This window comes from Hyposmocoma kahamanoa, unplaced genomic scaffold (genome assembly GCF_003589595.1).
Source record: "Hyposmocoma kahamanoa isolate Upper Pololo Valley unplaced genomic scaffold, ASM358959v1 99702, whole genome shotgun sequence".
In the NCBI taxonomy this organism is placed as follows: domain Eukaryota; kingdom Metazoa; phylum Arthropoda; class Insecta; order Lepidoptera; family Cosmopterigidae; genus Hyposmocoma; species Hyposmocoma kahamanoa.
The window spans coordinates 697,750-711,300 of NW_020656001.1; the positions used below are offsets into that span (position 1 = coordinate 697,750).

Here is a 13,551-nt window from a genome sequence, read left to right on the forward strand (position 1 = left end):
CATGGTAATTTTTTGTTTTTTTGGCCTGCCACATGGTAATTTTTTGTATTGGGATCCATTGTGTGGTGGCTTTCGCCCACGACTCATTTCAGTTTACCAGCTTGGCCCACATCTGCGATTCGTGTTTGGCGGCGCAGATACTGTTTCTTATTCGGTCTGATAATTTGACTCCTAGGATAACGCGCTCCAAATTTGGAGTAGTGTCGAGCTGTCAGCGACCAGGCTTGTTGTTGAGAATAAGTGCCGTTGGTGAGTATGGATAGAAAGCACACGTCCATGAGTTTTCTTCTGAGTGCGAGTAGTAAGTCTACTAGTACTAAGTTTGATCTTATCATCTTGTCTGCTATCTATCCCCTACATGTGTCCATGCAGAATCCAACCTTGAGGCTTGCGGTGTTGAGTTGGTTCAACATTGTGCCGTGTTCGGTAGCTAAGAAAGAGAGGCTTACCTTAACAGAACCCATTTATTGACCATCAACTACCGACGTTCTCTTCACTTTGCAACTCTGTTTTTCGGCATAATTCATAATAAAAATCCGCCGCATCTCTTTGAATATTTTATTAATTTGAATTGTTTTCGCAACGCCACATTGGATTGTCTTCTCGTCTGGTTTGCCCTAGACACAGCATAGCAGCATTGTGTGGTAATTTTCGTTATTCTGGCACGAAATATTGGAACAATATACCTCTTCCGATTAGAAACTGTGCCACAATTAGCACGTTCAAATGTAAATTTAAACAGTATTTATTACATAAACCAAAGAATATGTGACAAACGGCAATTACTTTGGGAATGCACGTTTTATAAGTTGAAAAAGTACTTATGTTATGTATAAAGATTGATAATCCTTAACAAGAGCGATACGTATAGATTTTAAATTATAAATTTTATAACTTTAGTAATATATGTACATGATTTATTATTATGTCGCACAAAATTTTATGTATATATAAATGTAATATATTTTTCTCTGTAAAGTGTTTTATTTTGATATAACTTTTGTTTTATTAAGATTTACTTTATATGACAAGTAAATAGACCAATAATTAATGTTATAGAATAAGAGCTTTTTCTTCTAAATTCTTATAAAATGTGAATATTACACTAAACGACAATTATATGAAATTAAGTTCTAGGAAGTGAATTTATTCCAAATAAATATTAACGGTATATGTTCTAAAATGAGTTTATTCAATTTTCCTACAAGTGAGGCGCACCCACCTGGTGTTGCAAAATTAGTTCGGTGACGGTGCGCTCGCCGAGCGAGCGAGCGGCTCGGGCCGCCCGGCCGCGACCTTCGTCGTCCAGCACGCAGCATTGCAGCAGCGTCACCAGTTTCCGCTGCATTGGTCGCGATAGACGACCCCCACCGACTGTATTGTTGACTGCTCACAAACCACAGGAATTAAATTGAAAATATATAATTTTGTAGTTTATTGTGGCAAAACTATCCAATAGATTGTTTCGCCAGCAAATACTAAAAGGTAATAATTATTAGTTATAACATAAATTTCAACGTTAACGTGCCAGAAGACTTGTTGATACATCTTTAATCGAATAAAAAAGTGTATTGTGTTCAATACGTCCGTTTCACATCAAAATCCAAATTCAAATGAACGCGACCTCAAACGCATTTGTTGATGGATTACTTCAAATAATTTTGCACGTTTTCAGTTCTTAACAACCCACTTGCGACATTCTTTTAAAACAAACCGACTTCCCAAAGTTTCGAATACGGAAGTGATTGATTTCAAAATTTCGCTCAGGTAAAGCACGTGTACATTGCGAAATTGGCAATGAATTTATTTTTTGTTTTTGAAATCGCAAAAACAACAGTATCAAGCCTTCAGCCTTATGTTGAACTGTGTTGTCACTTGACTTGAATAGATGGAGAGAGATAGCTCGCATGCTTTGATGGGCGACGTCGTATGAGCTCTAGCCAAACCTGAGTCGTTCTGAAAGTACTTTTGGTACCTTTTTTCGAGAAATGTCAAAATATTTAAATATAATTTCGGATTTTTTGCGCTCGTGTTAATACAAAACGTTGAAAATCACTTTATGAATAATTTTAACTTACTAATGTATTTTCTACAAGTTACCTTAAAATTTTAATCGACACCCAGCAGTCAAGCTAAGCCTCAAGTTATCAAGGCGCAATCGATCAAGTGACGAGATGATGGTGGAGAAAACCTTATTAAATACAACAGAGAACCGTAGGGCATAGTGATGAAAAGACTTCTGTCTTTTAAGGCGTTTTATACGACGACTGGACTCCATTTTACAGGACTCCACTCTACAATTAAGACTGGGGGTTCGAGTTTTTATTGATAAGACTCAGTCGTTACACTAAAAGACTTAAACGACTTGAAGGACTTAAACGACTCGAGTTGTTTGCAAAAGACTTATACCTATTTTATGTCTTATTAAACCCGAAGTTTATAAATAAAAATGACGTAAGTAGTATGTAGTAAATAATCACGTTTATTTACTTATAATAAAAATCGTAAAATACCTTGTGGGTACAAATAAAAACACGCCATACTGCTCATGACTCGCGACTCGCGAGGCTTTGAGGCGCCAGTCCTTTTAGTCGTTTTAGACTTTTTAGTCGTTTTAGTCCTATAAGTCTTTTATACTTCCTTAAGCTGAGACGCTGAACATAAATAATTGACGATTACTCCACCGGCAAGAGCTGTTAAATAAGAAGTTTAAAGCAGACCGCTTAAAACCGTATTATATCAGTAATCGGAATTGCAGGAACTAATTTATCTAAACTAAAGAATAACGTGGACATTCCCTTCTACAAATCCTGGGATTTCTCTTAACTGATTATATTTGAATATGCGTATTATTTATTGAAATATAAGTACATTGGCGACAAATTATTATTTCCTATTAAGTATTTGCTACAAATAATTGTCTCAAAGAATTATATTGTAGTGTGTTTTATAGGTATGTACGTATTTAAATACATTACCCATTTAAACAATAAACATGAGACAACCTATATTTTGGAATGCTTAGATAATAAACAGATTTTTTTTTAATTATACGCATTGATGGCGATATGTTGAAACTATCGCGCCGCCGCCGTCGCTAAATGCAATCAGCGCGCCCTTCATTTCAGTTCGATCAGGCGCTCCGATCGTACGAAGAAATTAACATTTCTAAGATAAAACTTAGTGACTATAATAATAATAACGCACACACTCAACATAGTCCCGCACTAGGGAAACCTGTGTCGCAGGTGCCATGGACACACATAGACAACCACAAATTACACCCAAACTCACGAGAGAAATAAATGTAGGCCATATAAAAATTTCTTCCGGCCCGGGAATCGAACCTGGGACCTCTGCGTGGCAATACGGCATGGTAACCGTTAGGCCATGGAGGCAGTTAATAACTGACTTAAGGATGTTTTGTTTAAAACATTAATTTGTCAATTTTTGGCGTCGCCATTTTCTTTTCTTTTCTTTCATTGAACTGATAAAAATTTGCTTACTATAGAAAATACGTTATTTTATTTTTTCCTTTGAAAAAGTATTTGTATAACGGTTTTTTGTAAAAACAAACACCGTTATCAAATTCGTATCATAGTAGCGCCGCCGGAACGCCGCCGCCGCCGACACTTTTGCGACGGCGCGCCTCCGCCGCCAGTTGGTCTATTATCGGCGCTCATACCTAGTCCACACTAAGAACACGCTCATACTTTAGGTCAATTAACTCCTTCAAGTCCGATCACTGGTTATTATATATAAAAATGTATATGGACAAAGAAGAAGGGATTACATGTTCTCTGATATAAATTCCAATTAAGGGAGCGGTCGTGTGCAGAGCAAGCCTATACAAATAATGAGCATTGAAAAAAAATGTTCTTCTCCTATGCCATCACTGGTTGCCTAGCAACATTTTCTTATTAAACATACTAGACCGTTTTTGGCTGGAGTATAGGTGCGACGAGTTAATAATCATTTCAACGCTTAATAGGTCTGTGAAATTAGAGTGATTAGGTAAATACAGTAAAGGAACTCACCATTGCCGCAATATTTGAGGAACACGGACAGGTGTTCCATGCATTTCACTATGACGTCATAGGCTTGCTGGTCCGCTTCTGGCAGCTTCTGAATACATGGCGGGTGGTACGGTTGAGCAGGGGGCGCATATCCCAGCAGTTGGAGTAGTGCCGTGTTCACTACCACATCTTCCGCGCCGAACGGTACCACAGTCTTCAGAAAAGAAAAAACTCTTACAAGGCATGCGACAGCGAGACAACTTATCACTAACAATAATAACGCACACACTCAACATAGCCCCGCACTAGGGAAACCCTGTGTCGCGGGTGACATGGACACACACATAGACAACCACAAATGACACCCAAACTCACGAGATAAATAAATGTAGACCATACAAATATTTCTCCCGGCCCGGGTATCGAACATGGGAACCTGGCATGGTAACCGTTCCGCCACAAAGGTACTAACACAAACCTGCGCTTAGTGCAGTGACCGCAAGTAAAATGTAAACTAACTAATAAATAACTATGCAATTCTACCCTCTTTAACACAACTAACGTAAGCGACATTTTTCGCGAAGTTATTTGGAATCAGCAAAACCAGATCTGCAAACCCCTATTTCTTAAGTAAAATCAGTTTTATTTTTAAGAAAAAGATCAAGATGCAATATATCGAAAGTTACCAAAACGCAAATGCGACAGTTATGATGACAAGGAGGGTAGAATTTCCTAGTTTACCTTCCTGGAACTTCAACAAACATTTCTAGATTACACTTTTGTACCCTCGAACGGACTTTGTGTTATAGCTGGATTTCTTTTGTAATAAGATTTTTTTTTAAAAGCGGAGTGGTGCTCTGCTTTGGCACGTATATGAGTTGAAACAGTACAGTGAATATTATACCGTTAGAAATAGATCCTTTTTAAATAAAACGAAATTATATAAATGATGATTTGCCATAAAACTCTTTCTAAACGCTAAAACTGGAGTAAGTTTTTCAGTTACACTTACTAAGCTGATGTTTTTTTATTGATTATAGTCAAATATTTGACAACAATCCCTGTTGGTTTTTTTTCTTTCAAGCGACGGGACGTCTTCTCTTGAGACGTCGTAATTTTTATATTATTTTGCTTTATTTTATAACTATCTATTTCTACGGTATAATATTCTACTATACTATTTTAACTCATATACGTTCCATAGCAGCACACTTAGCTTTTAAAAAGCGATACCGCAGCGTTTTAGAAAGTTTAGAAGTCATAGTAAGTTCCACTACGTAAAAGGAAACCCTTAATATAAATCAAGAAATAATCATAAAAAAACATTCTACAAGTGATTCAAAACAAAAGACTTTAAGGGTCGTATTCCAGAACTCTACTCAATGCTCAAGTCAGGACTTGAGCAGACTTGGAGTATAATTTCAAGCACTGGAAATACGACCCTAATGGCAAGGACTTGAGTATGATTTCTAGTACTTTAAATCATACTCAAGTTCTGACTCGAGCTTTGAGTAGAGTTCTAGAATACGACCCTAAGTTGCATTTGAGATAGCAAATTATTGTAAAATGCATCTTAAAATTATTACAATAAGCTTGATTTTTGTCTAATATCTCAATATAGTCATAAATACATATATTCAGGACTCTTGATGTGTACATAATTGACCAATTTAAATATGTCTATACTTTGTGTTTAGTTTGACCGCTGTCCGTGTATTGTGTTCGTTAATGCTTTAATGCAATGTGAATCATAATTACTTGAACGATTCGTTGTCCATGTTTTAGTGACGTTAACATCGCCAATGAATCATTTATTGTAATGTCAATCGTGTTTTCTTATTACTATTGTGGCACACTACTGGGCAATGGACTCTTCTCTGCCCTGTAATGACGCCATGCCTTATTTGTTAATTTGTCGTGATCATGCGCCTGTCCGTTTCACTTCGACGTTATCAGTTGTCTTATAAGGTTTAATTTACATTGCGGCGGAAAGGAAGCGACGCCCGCATCGCTGTCACCATCGCGCCGCCGCCCGTTGTCGCTGTCGTTGTTTGTAGCCTAATAGGTGTACAGTTGTTCAGTCTAGATCTTTTTCATAAAGAATGATGGACTTGGTTTTTGCTTTTATTATTATTTTTTATTTTATTTATTATTATATATTGTTGTTATTATATGCTTATTTGTGAAACAACAGAGGAAGATAAAAGAAACAGAAAAGGGAAAAAAGATATTTATGTTCATGATTTGTCCAAAACTTTTTGGACAATATGAAACATTTTGCTAAGATTTATAAGCCGTCAACTTTTTACGACTTTTCCCATACTTTAAGAATAAAGTATTAATAATACAACAAATAAGCTTTTTATTACTAATAATAATAAAACTTTCAATCGCTAAAGTTTCTAGAATCATTGTACAAACAAACATATTTGTCCAAGAAATTTGTCAACTTTACATCGATCCATGTTTTTTCTGTCACGGTACGTATACATAACATATTCTGACGACGCTTGACGTGTCGCCAAACGTGGCAGTGGAATTCTCGCGAATGCACGAGCATACCCGTGGGTATTCTCCTGAAGATCTACTTAGAGGATGAAAAGAAGGGGATCTCCCGTTCTCTGTCCTATATGCGTCAGTTTGACAATTACTGTCAAATAAGTAATACTCGACTCAAAAGACGCATGATGAGAATGAAGCTTCACACTTGACATTGACTTGATCCCCAGGTTTGTACATTACATGACCATGCACTCATTACGCTATGTAAAATATCGTTATATAAAAAGTTAGTTCCATTCCGTTCTGCCACAGTGTAAATTGAGACATCTTGCAGTTAGTTTGTGTCAAATCCATGATTTATGGACTCGTTGCTTGGAATGAGTTTAAAACTAGTGTTTTGAATTTATTTCAACATTTCGACCCTCACAATAGATCTCGCAAATAATTTGTTATTAAAATTTATTAACAGTTTTCTTCTGCAATCGCAATTATTAAAAACTGAACAGTGACCTTCTGGCGAACTCTATAAAAAGTTAGAAACCCTAAAACTGCCTCTGTGGCCGAGCGGTTACATTCCGCGACACAGAAGCCCCGGGTTCGACTCGTGAGTTTAGGTGTAATTTGTGATACAGGGTTTCCCTGGTGCCAGCTATGAGTTCATGCGTTATGAACACAAAGTAAATTATAATGTACATGACAACAAGGTTCAATAGCTGATGTCATGCCATTAGACAATAATGTTAAAAATAAAACAATTACCTACGATAGATAAATTGGCTAAGTCATACGGGTTTAAGAAACTTATTCTTACAAGAATTTACAATTACCTTAAATGAGAATCAAAAGGACTAACTAAGCTTTAATAAATATATTATGCATAAGCCAGAGTGTACTATTGCATGCTGTACAAACAAATTTACAATAATTATAACGTTTTTATAAAATAATCTCAATACAGAGTGCTAAAAAAACTGGCCCCAAAGTTCGTGGAATTATTATTTGCCAAGTATTATTGAAATGGTTACCGGAAAGTGCGAGAATCCGGATTCATCTCTAAGGGTCGTATTCTAGAACTCTACTCAGTTAGTTAGGATTTGAGTATGGTTTAAAGCACTTGATATCATACTCAAGTCCCTGCCATTAGGGTCGTATTTCCAGTGCTTGTGTTGCCAGTGCAATCCTGACTTGAGCATTGAATAGAGTTCTAGAATACGACCCCTAGTTTGCCACCCTTAAAGGTGGAATATTTTCTTCAAATTCAAATGGAACCACTACTGAGGTACCCAACAAAAAAAGAATCATCAAAATGCGTTTGCAAATCGAGTAACATAGATTTTTTTTAAATTTATTTTATCATTAGGGTGGCTTCATTTGGGGCCTATGAGGCCCCTCATCACTGCGACCATAAATGATCTATTGTGATCAACACTAATCACAGCTCGGAGCCAAGACCAACAGCATTAAGGAACTGAAGGACTTTCCTGGCTCCGACAGTCTTTATGTCCTCTGGGTGTGGCCTGTGCCTACCCAGTATGGAGTAACATACATACAAAAATAAAAATAAATGAACAAGTCGAATTGAGAACCTCCTCCTTTTATTAAAGTCAGTTAAAAAGTGACCTCAGGTTTGCTTAACCTTTTCACTGTTTTTTTTTTCATTGGAATTACATCTATGCCAAAGTTTAATTGAAAGAGTTAACTTTACTGGTACCTTTTGAACTCAAAAAAAAAACCCAGACAAATTGAGAACCTCTTTTTTTGAAATTTCAAACATAAGTTTTTTTACAATAACACAAATTTATTTGGCAAAGTGGGTATATTTGAAACAGTATAAAAAATTACCACATTGAAGTGACTTACCTGATCAAAGGGGCATGGTTTATTGAGCACGGTCCTGAGGCAGTCCCTACAGAGGGTGTGCCCGCAGCCGAGACTCACAGGGCACCGGACGGGCGGCGCGAATTCGCGCATGCACATCGGACAGTTGAGGTAATCCGTCCATTGCGTCGCCTGGATTGGCATCCTGGATAAATAATAGTTAATGTTGCAATTAGCTGTTGTAACCTACAGCAACAATGGTTATCGCTACAAAGTGTTTGTTAAGATGACAATATCATCATCTCAGCCCGTTAACACCCACTGCGGGTATAGGCCTCCTCTTTTGCACACCATGTTAAGAGATATAAATAAATACATAAATAAATTTTGTAAGTTAAAGGTTCAAGCAATGTTTTATTCCATTCCTATGTGCTCATTTGTGGAGGGATCGTCCGCGGCGGCCGGGGTGGTCGCGCGGATATTGATGTCTTCCTTTTCAGTACTGAAGTGTCACACGTCCAAATCGCAAACAGACGCAGACCAAGCACTGAAAGTTACAGGCGGAGCCAATATACCTACCCGCGCGGCGCGCGTGGCCGCTGTGAACTCAAGGAGCGTCTACGTACAATTTGACTTCCCCCCCGCAACACGCGTCTGCCGCCAATCTGAATAAGCCCTAAGAAGGAGGTTTTAGTGGTCAATCAGCTTATACGCTCCGTGATCCCAGCTATTCCTTATTAAACTTGTTTAATCAGTACCACTATATCTCCTTTACTAAACATTTTAGCACGTCTCTATACAGAACCTGTCTACATTGTCTACAGTGTGTCTACAGTGACCACTGTTTTATTGTAGATTACAATATACTATAAAAAGCACCTAAAGGCTGTTTATTTGAAAAACAACTTCAGATAGATAGGCAAGTACATTCTTTTTAAGCAAGTCTTTTAACAGCTACCCTCATTATTTTACAAATATAGACATATAAAATATTAGAAAGGTCTTAGTAACTTAGTCAGACCTAAGACCAGAAGAACTAGGCTCCACTTCTATAATACATTGTAAATAATAATGAATTACATAATTGTGATGAGGAAAAGTAACAAAATTAACAAGGAAATTACCCTCAAACTGGGGAGGGCAAGATAAATATTGTACGGAATAATCAACATACCGTGTGACTCATTTAAATATATGTTTACTTTCAATACAGATGTCCGAGAGCATAATTTCTTATCAGACAACAGATTGTGGTAATAGTAAAACTCGTCCAAATGCCGGCTGACCTTACATTACTTTGAAAATTGATATTTTCACCTTAAATTGTATTCGGATAAAATTATCATAATGTTTGTGAGGTCACTTGCAAAATTATGATGTATCACGATCGTGATAAACTATCTGAAAAAGTTTACCGTTCTACGCAATTCCAAATAACTATATGACGGGTACATCGAAATGCTGCACTCATACTTTCATAAATAACGTTAAAGAACGCAGAAAATACGTATAAAACGTAAAAATAACAGAATATTCCAAGAAATGTGACATCCAAAATTGCCACCTAGGCAATAAAATATTGCGACTTCTCGACAAGACAAAGATATTATTTTGGATTATTAATATTGTTGTACGTTTTCATTGTACTAGGAATTATTTGTTTCATAAAATTACCTTAAAAATAACACGAACACTCATCACAAAAATAACACATTTGGCTTTTAACCACTTCAAAACATGATCCGTCAGCAGCCGAGTTGCATAGACTACAATGTACTCTGTCGACTAAAAGCCATAGACAAAAGGAAAACTTAGAAGTTTTTGACTTGACAATACACACAAGAGTTGTTTTCAAATAACCTCAAAAATGTGTCCCTTTCAATTCAATAACTTTGTATGAATCCCTTTCAATAACTTTGTATGTATAATACTTATTTATATAAAGATGATTGTTTGGATACTTAGTCTGTATTACACATCAAAAGACTACTTACTACGTTACAGTAATAAAAGAAAACTAAAAAAGTGGGTAGTTTCTCATTCGTCTCAGCCGGTTCCTAGACAGAATTTAAAGAAATTATGAAGAGTTAAAATTAAATTGGAAATAGTAATGTCGTCACGTCGTATACGGTAGTAACCTTAGAATATGCTAAGGTGGTAACGTTCCAATTTATCACAAAATTTTTTTTTTGGAATAGGTACAAAATGTGTTGAAAACCGTCTTATCATCATTGTTATTTCACCTAAAACCGGCCTTTTAACAAAAGTTCGAACAGCATCACCTTCACCCTTCGCACACACGAGAAAAGGGCTCCTGCCGTATTGGAATTTGGAGTGCACATAGTAAAGAGTGAACCTTTGCATCTCCGCTGTATTTTAGCAAGAAATCGACTTAAATCTAGTATGTACACGCCAGCACATCAAGCTACACATTGACGTATCGTGTTCCGTTGCAATGGAGGCGATTTTCGAACAAAAATGTGTATGTAGTCTGATGTGCCGTTATCCGTACATACATAGATTCGTTGATTTAAATCATTGACTTACAAATAAATGGACGACCGACGGGTCTAATACAAAAACCACGAAAAAAATGTCCCAAGTCAACCTATTCGAAATTTAAATTGTTATGTCATCGCAGTATCGCGCTGTCCGTAGAACAAATGAAGACTAAAGCGGAGTGTCGCGCTCTGTATACGATTTTAGCGCCTTACAAGTGCGGACACTTTTTAGCGCGGACCCGACGTCCATATAATTGTAAGTCAATGACTTAAATACAAATGTTACCATGTATCAAAACATGGAAATTTGAGTTCTATACGTTCTATTTCTTGCTCGCATTTGATTTTATAAACCTTCATATTGCTTTCTTTTCTAGCAAATATAATGGAGTTTTGTACCCAGATTTACTTGTACTGGGCATTGACCTACTCTTAATTTCGGTTTTAGCAGTCCGTTCCGTAGTGACGCTTGGTAGGTCCTCGTGAACTGTCGTGAACATAAATACAGCCTAAGTTTCCATTTCTATTGCCGCAGTTATTGGTCACTCTAATTTTACGTGCATTTGACCATTTGTTGTCTGTCCCGATCCATTTTAGATCGTATGCAACAAGGTAGGTACTCTTTGTTCAGACTAGATCATTTCTATCACAGACCTATACCGCTTAGAAACATAGTCTATCTATAGCAAAAAATAATTGGAATTCCAAGTGTTTGCTAGAGACGGGACGTTATCAATTTTCAGTATCGATTGTATATTAAACAATCATGAACGAGTAAATTACGTATTATTATAGTACATACACAGTATCATTTTGTAACGACCCGTTCGGCACCCGACTGCTTCATCTAATGGTAACAGATTGTAGTAAAATAAAACATTTGGCAAATTACCGACCTTCTTTTAAATTCAGCTGATAACGTAAATCAAGAAATAGAGCACGTGAATGAGTTTTTTTCTATAAATAATAATAATCTCAGTACATAGTATTAAAAAAACCGACCTCAAAAGTACGTGGAATTACGTCTATTTGCTAAGTTTTATTGAAATATGTTCGCCACTATACAGGACTTGACACTGGAGATAATAAAAATCGGTTCTCACTACTCTATATCGAGAGAAAAACGCCTTTTAAATTGGATAAATAGTAAAATGAACCATTAAAGTAATTGCTCCTAAATTAAAATTAGGCGCTATTTATAAAAATGAATCTTCATGCGTGAACAGCCACCCTTCGAGGTGGATGATTTTATTCAAAATGAAATGGGACCACTATGGAAGTACCCCCTTTCCAACAAAAAAAGAATCATGAAAATCGGTTCACAAATACCGGAGTTATCACGTAACATACATACAAAATAAAAAGCAAAATGAAAAGAACATACAGTCGAATTGAGAACCTCCTCCTTTTTTGAAGTCGGTTAAAAATAGGTAAGCAGTTAGTGGATGCCGTTACTACATCCACGACCACAAATTCAAACTCGAACATGTTTAAGTTTGACATTATATCTTCACCTAATTCTATGGTGTTACTTCCGCCAGATGAAGCGGAAGTTAAATAATCAATAAATATCTTAAAAATAATTTTACTACTAGTTAGGACTCTATTCCCGCAAAGTTATTAAAAACGGTTACACATAATTGTTCCACATTTCACTAAACTTTATGATAGTTGTATGCCACAGGGAGAGTTCCCGAAGGTTTTTAAGAGATCTCATCACTCCTATTCACAAAAGTGGGACTCGAAACGATGTGAAAAATTATAGACCAGTAACGGTCCTTTCATCTTTATTTAAAGTATTCCAAAAAAATTTAAACCAATGTATTTTAATTTTTTTGAAACATAACATCTTATCTAGTAGTCAATTTGTATAATAATGTGAATAATAATGTTATAAATAAAAATAAAACTCATGTTTTACAAATGAACTTAATCATCTTAAAATCTTTAGTGGTCTACTCTTGCTTTTCGCTATCAACATAACGTTGCAAGCTTTTTTTAACATAAAAGTCTGTGCCATAGGTTCCCAAACTTTTTGGTTCACCGTACACTTAGGCAAGAAATTAAGACAACGCCCACCACCACAAAAAATAAAAACACGTATTTAACACATTAACTTAATACAAAAATTCACAAGGAAAAATATTGTGTAGTGTAGTTTATATAGATAATTAAGTTTTTTTTTTCAAATGTCATGGCACCCCCTGGACAGCATCAACTCCCCCAATTGCTTGCGCCCCCTACCCAAGAACTCTTCAGAGCCCACTGGGGTGCGGTAGGGACCACTTTGGCAATCTGTGGTCTACGCGCTTAAACATTATTCTAAACGATTTTGTAAGCTTTAAACTAAAAACACGTTTACAAAAGAACAACGTTTTAAAAAATGTTTAAAAAATAAACACTTTTTCCCATCTCTATTTGTATAAAAATTAGAGACGCGCAAAACAGTACCACGAAAAGTATTGTGATATCACATTACATCCCGCTAAAATGATATTACACTGTGATATCACTAATACCTACAACATCACACCGTCTAAATGTGAGATGCGTTTTACAGGCCATCCTATAAATATTGAAACTTGAATTATAAACAAGAACTACTTACATATTAGACGAGAGGGTCGAACAAAAATTACGAAATATCAGGAACCATGTGGCACACTAAGCTAGTTAAATTTTACATTTTAAATTACCATGTAAAAAAATCAAAA

General features: G+C 36.2%; 1 protein-coding gene across 3 annotated transcripts in view; it reads right to left on the reverse strand.

Annotated features, from left to right (window-relative positions):
• LOC113239193 (roquin-1) overlaps positions 1 to 10,075 on the reverse strand; it is a 27,629-nt gene extending 17,554 nt beyond the window's left edge. For 2 of the 3 annotated variants that reach the window (XM_026476077.1, XM_026476075.1), the window contains exons 1-4: positions 9,511 to 9,579; positions 8,379 to 8,541; positions 4,038 to 4,230; positions 1,223 to 1,386 (exon numbers count right to left, since the gene is read on the reverse strand). In XM_026476077.1, the coding sequence (XP_026331862.1) occupies positions 1,223 to 1,386; positions 4,038 to 4,230; positions 8,379 to 8,540 (519 nt within the window). In that variant the 5' untranslated portion in view covers position 8,541; positions 9,511 to 9,579. Of the gene's footprint in view, positions 1 to 1,222; positions 1,387 to 4,037; positions 4,231 to 8,378; positions 8,542 to 9,510; positions 9,580 to 10,010 lie in introns of those variants that run through there. The other variant, XM_026476076.1, reaches the window with a different exon arrangement.
• Between the last annotated feature and the right edge of the window lie 3,476 nt (positions 10,076 to 13,551).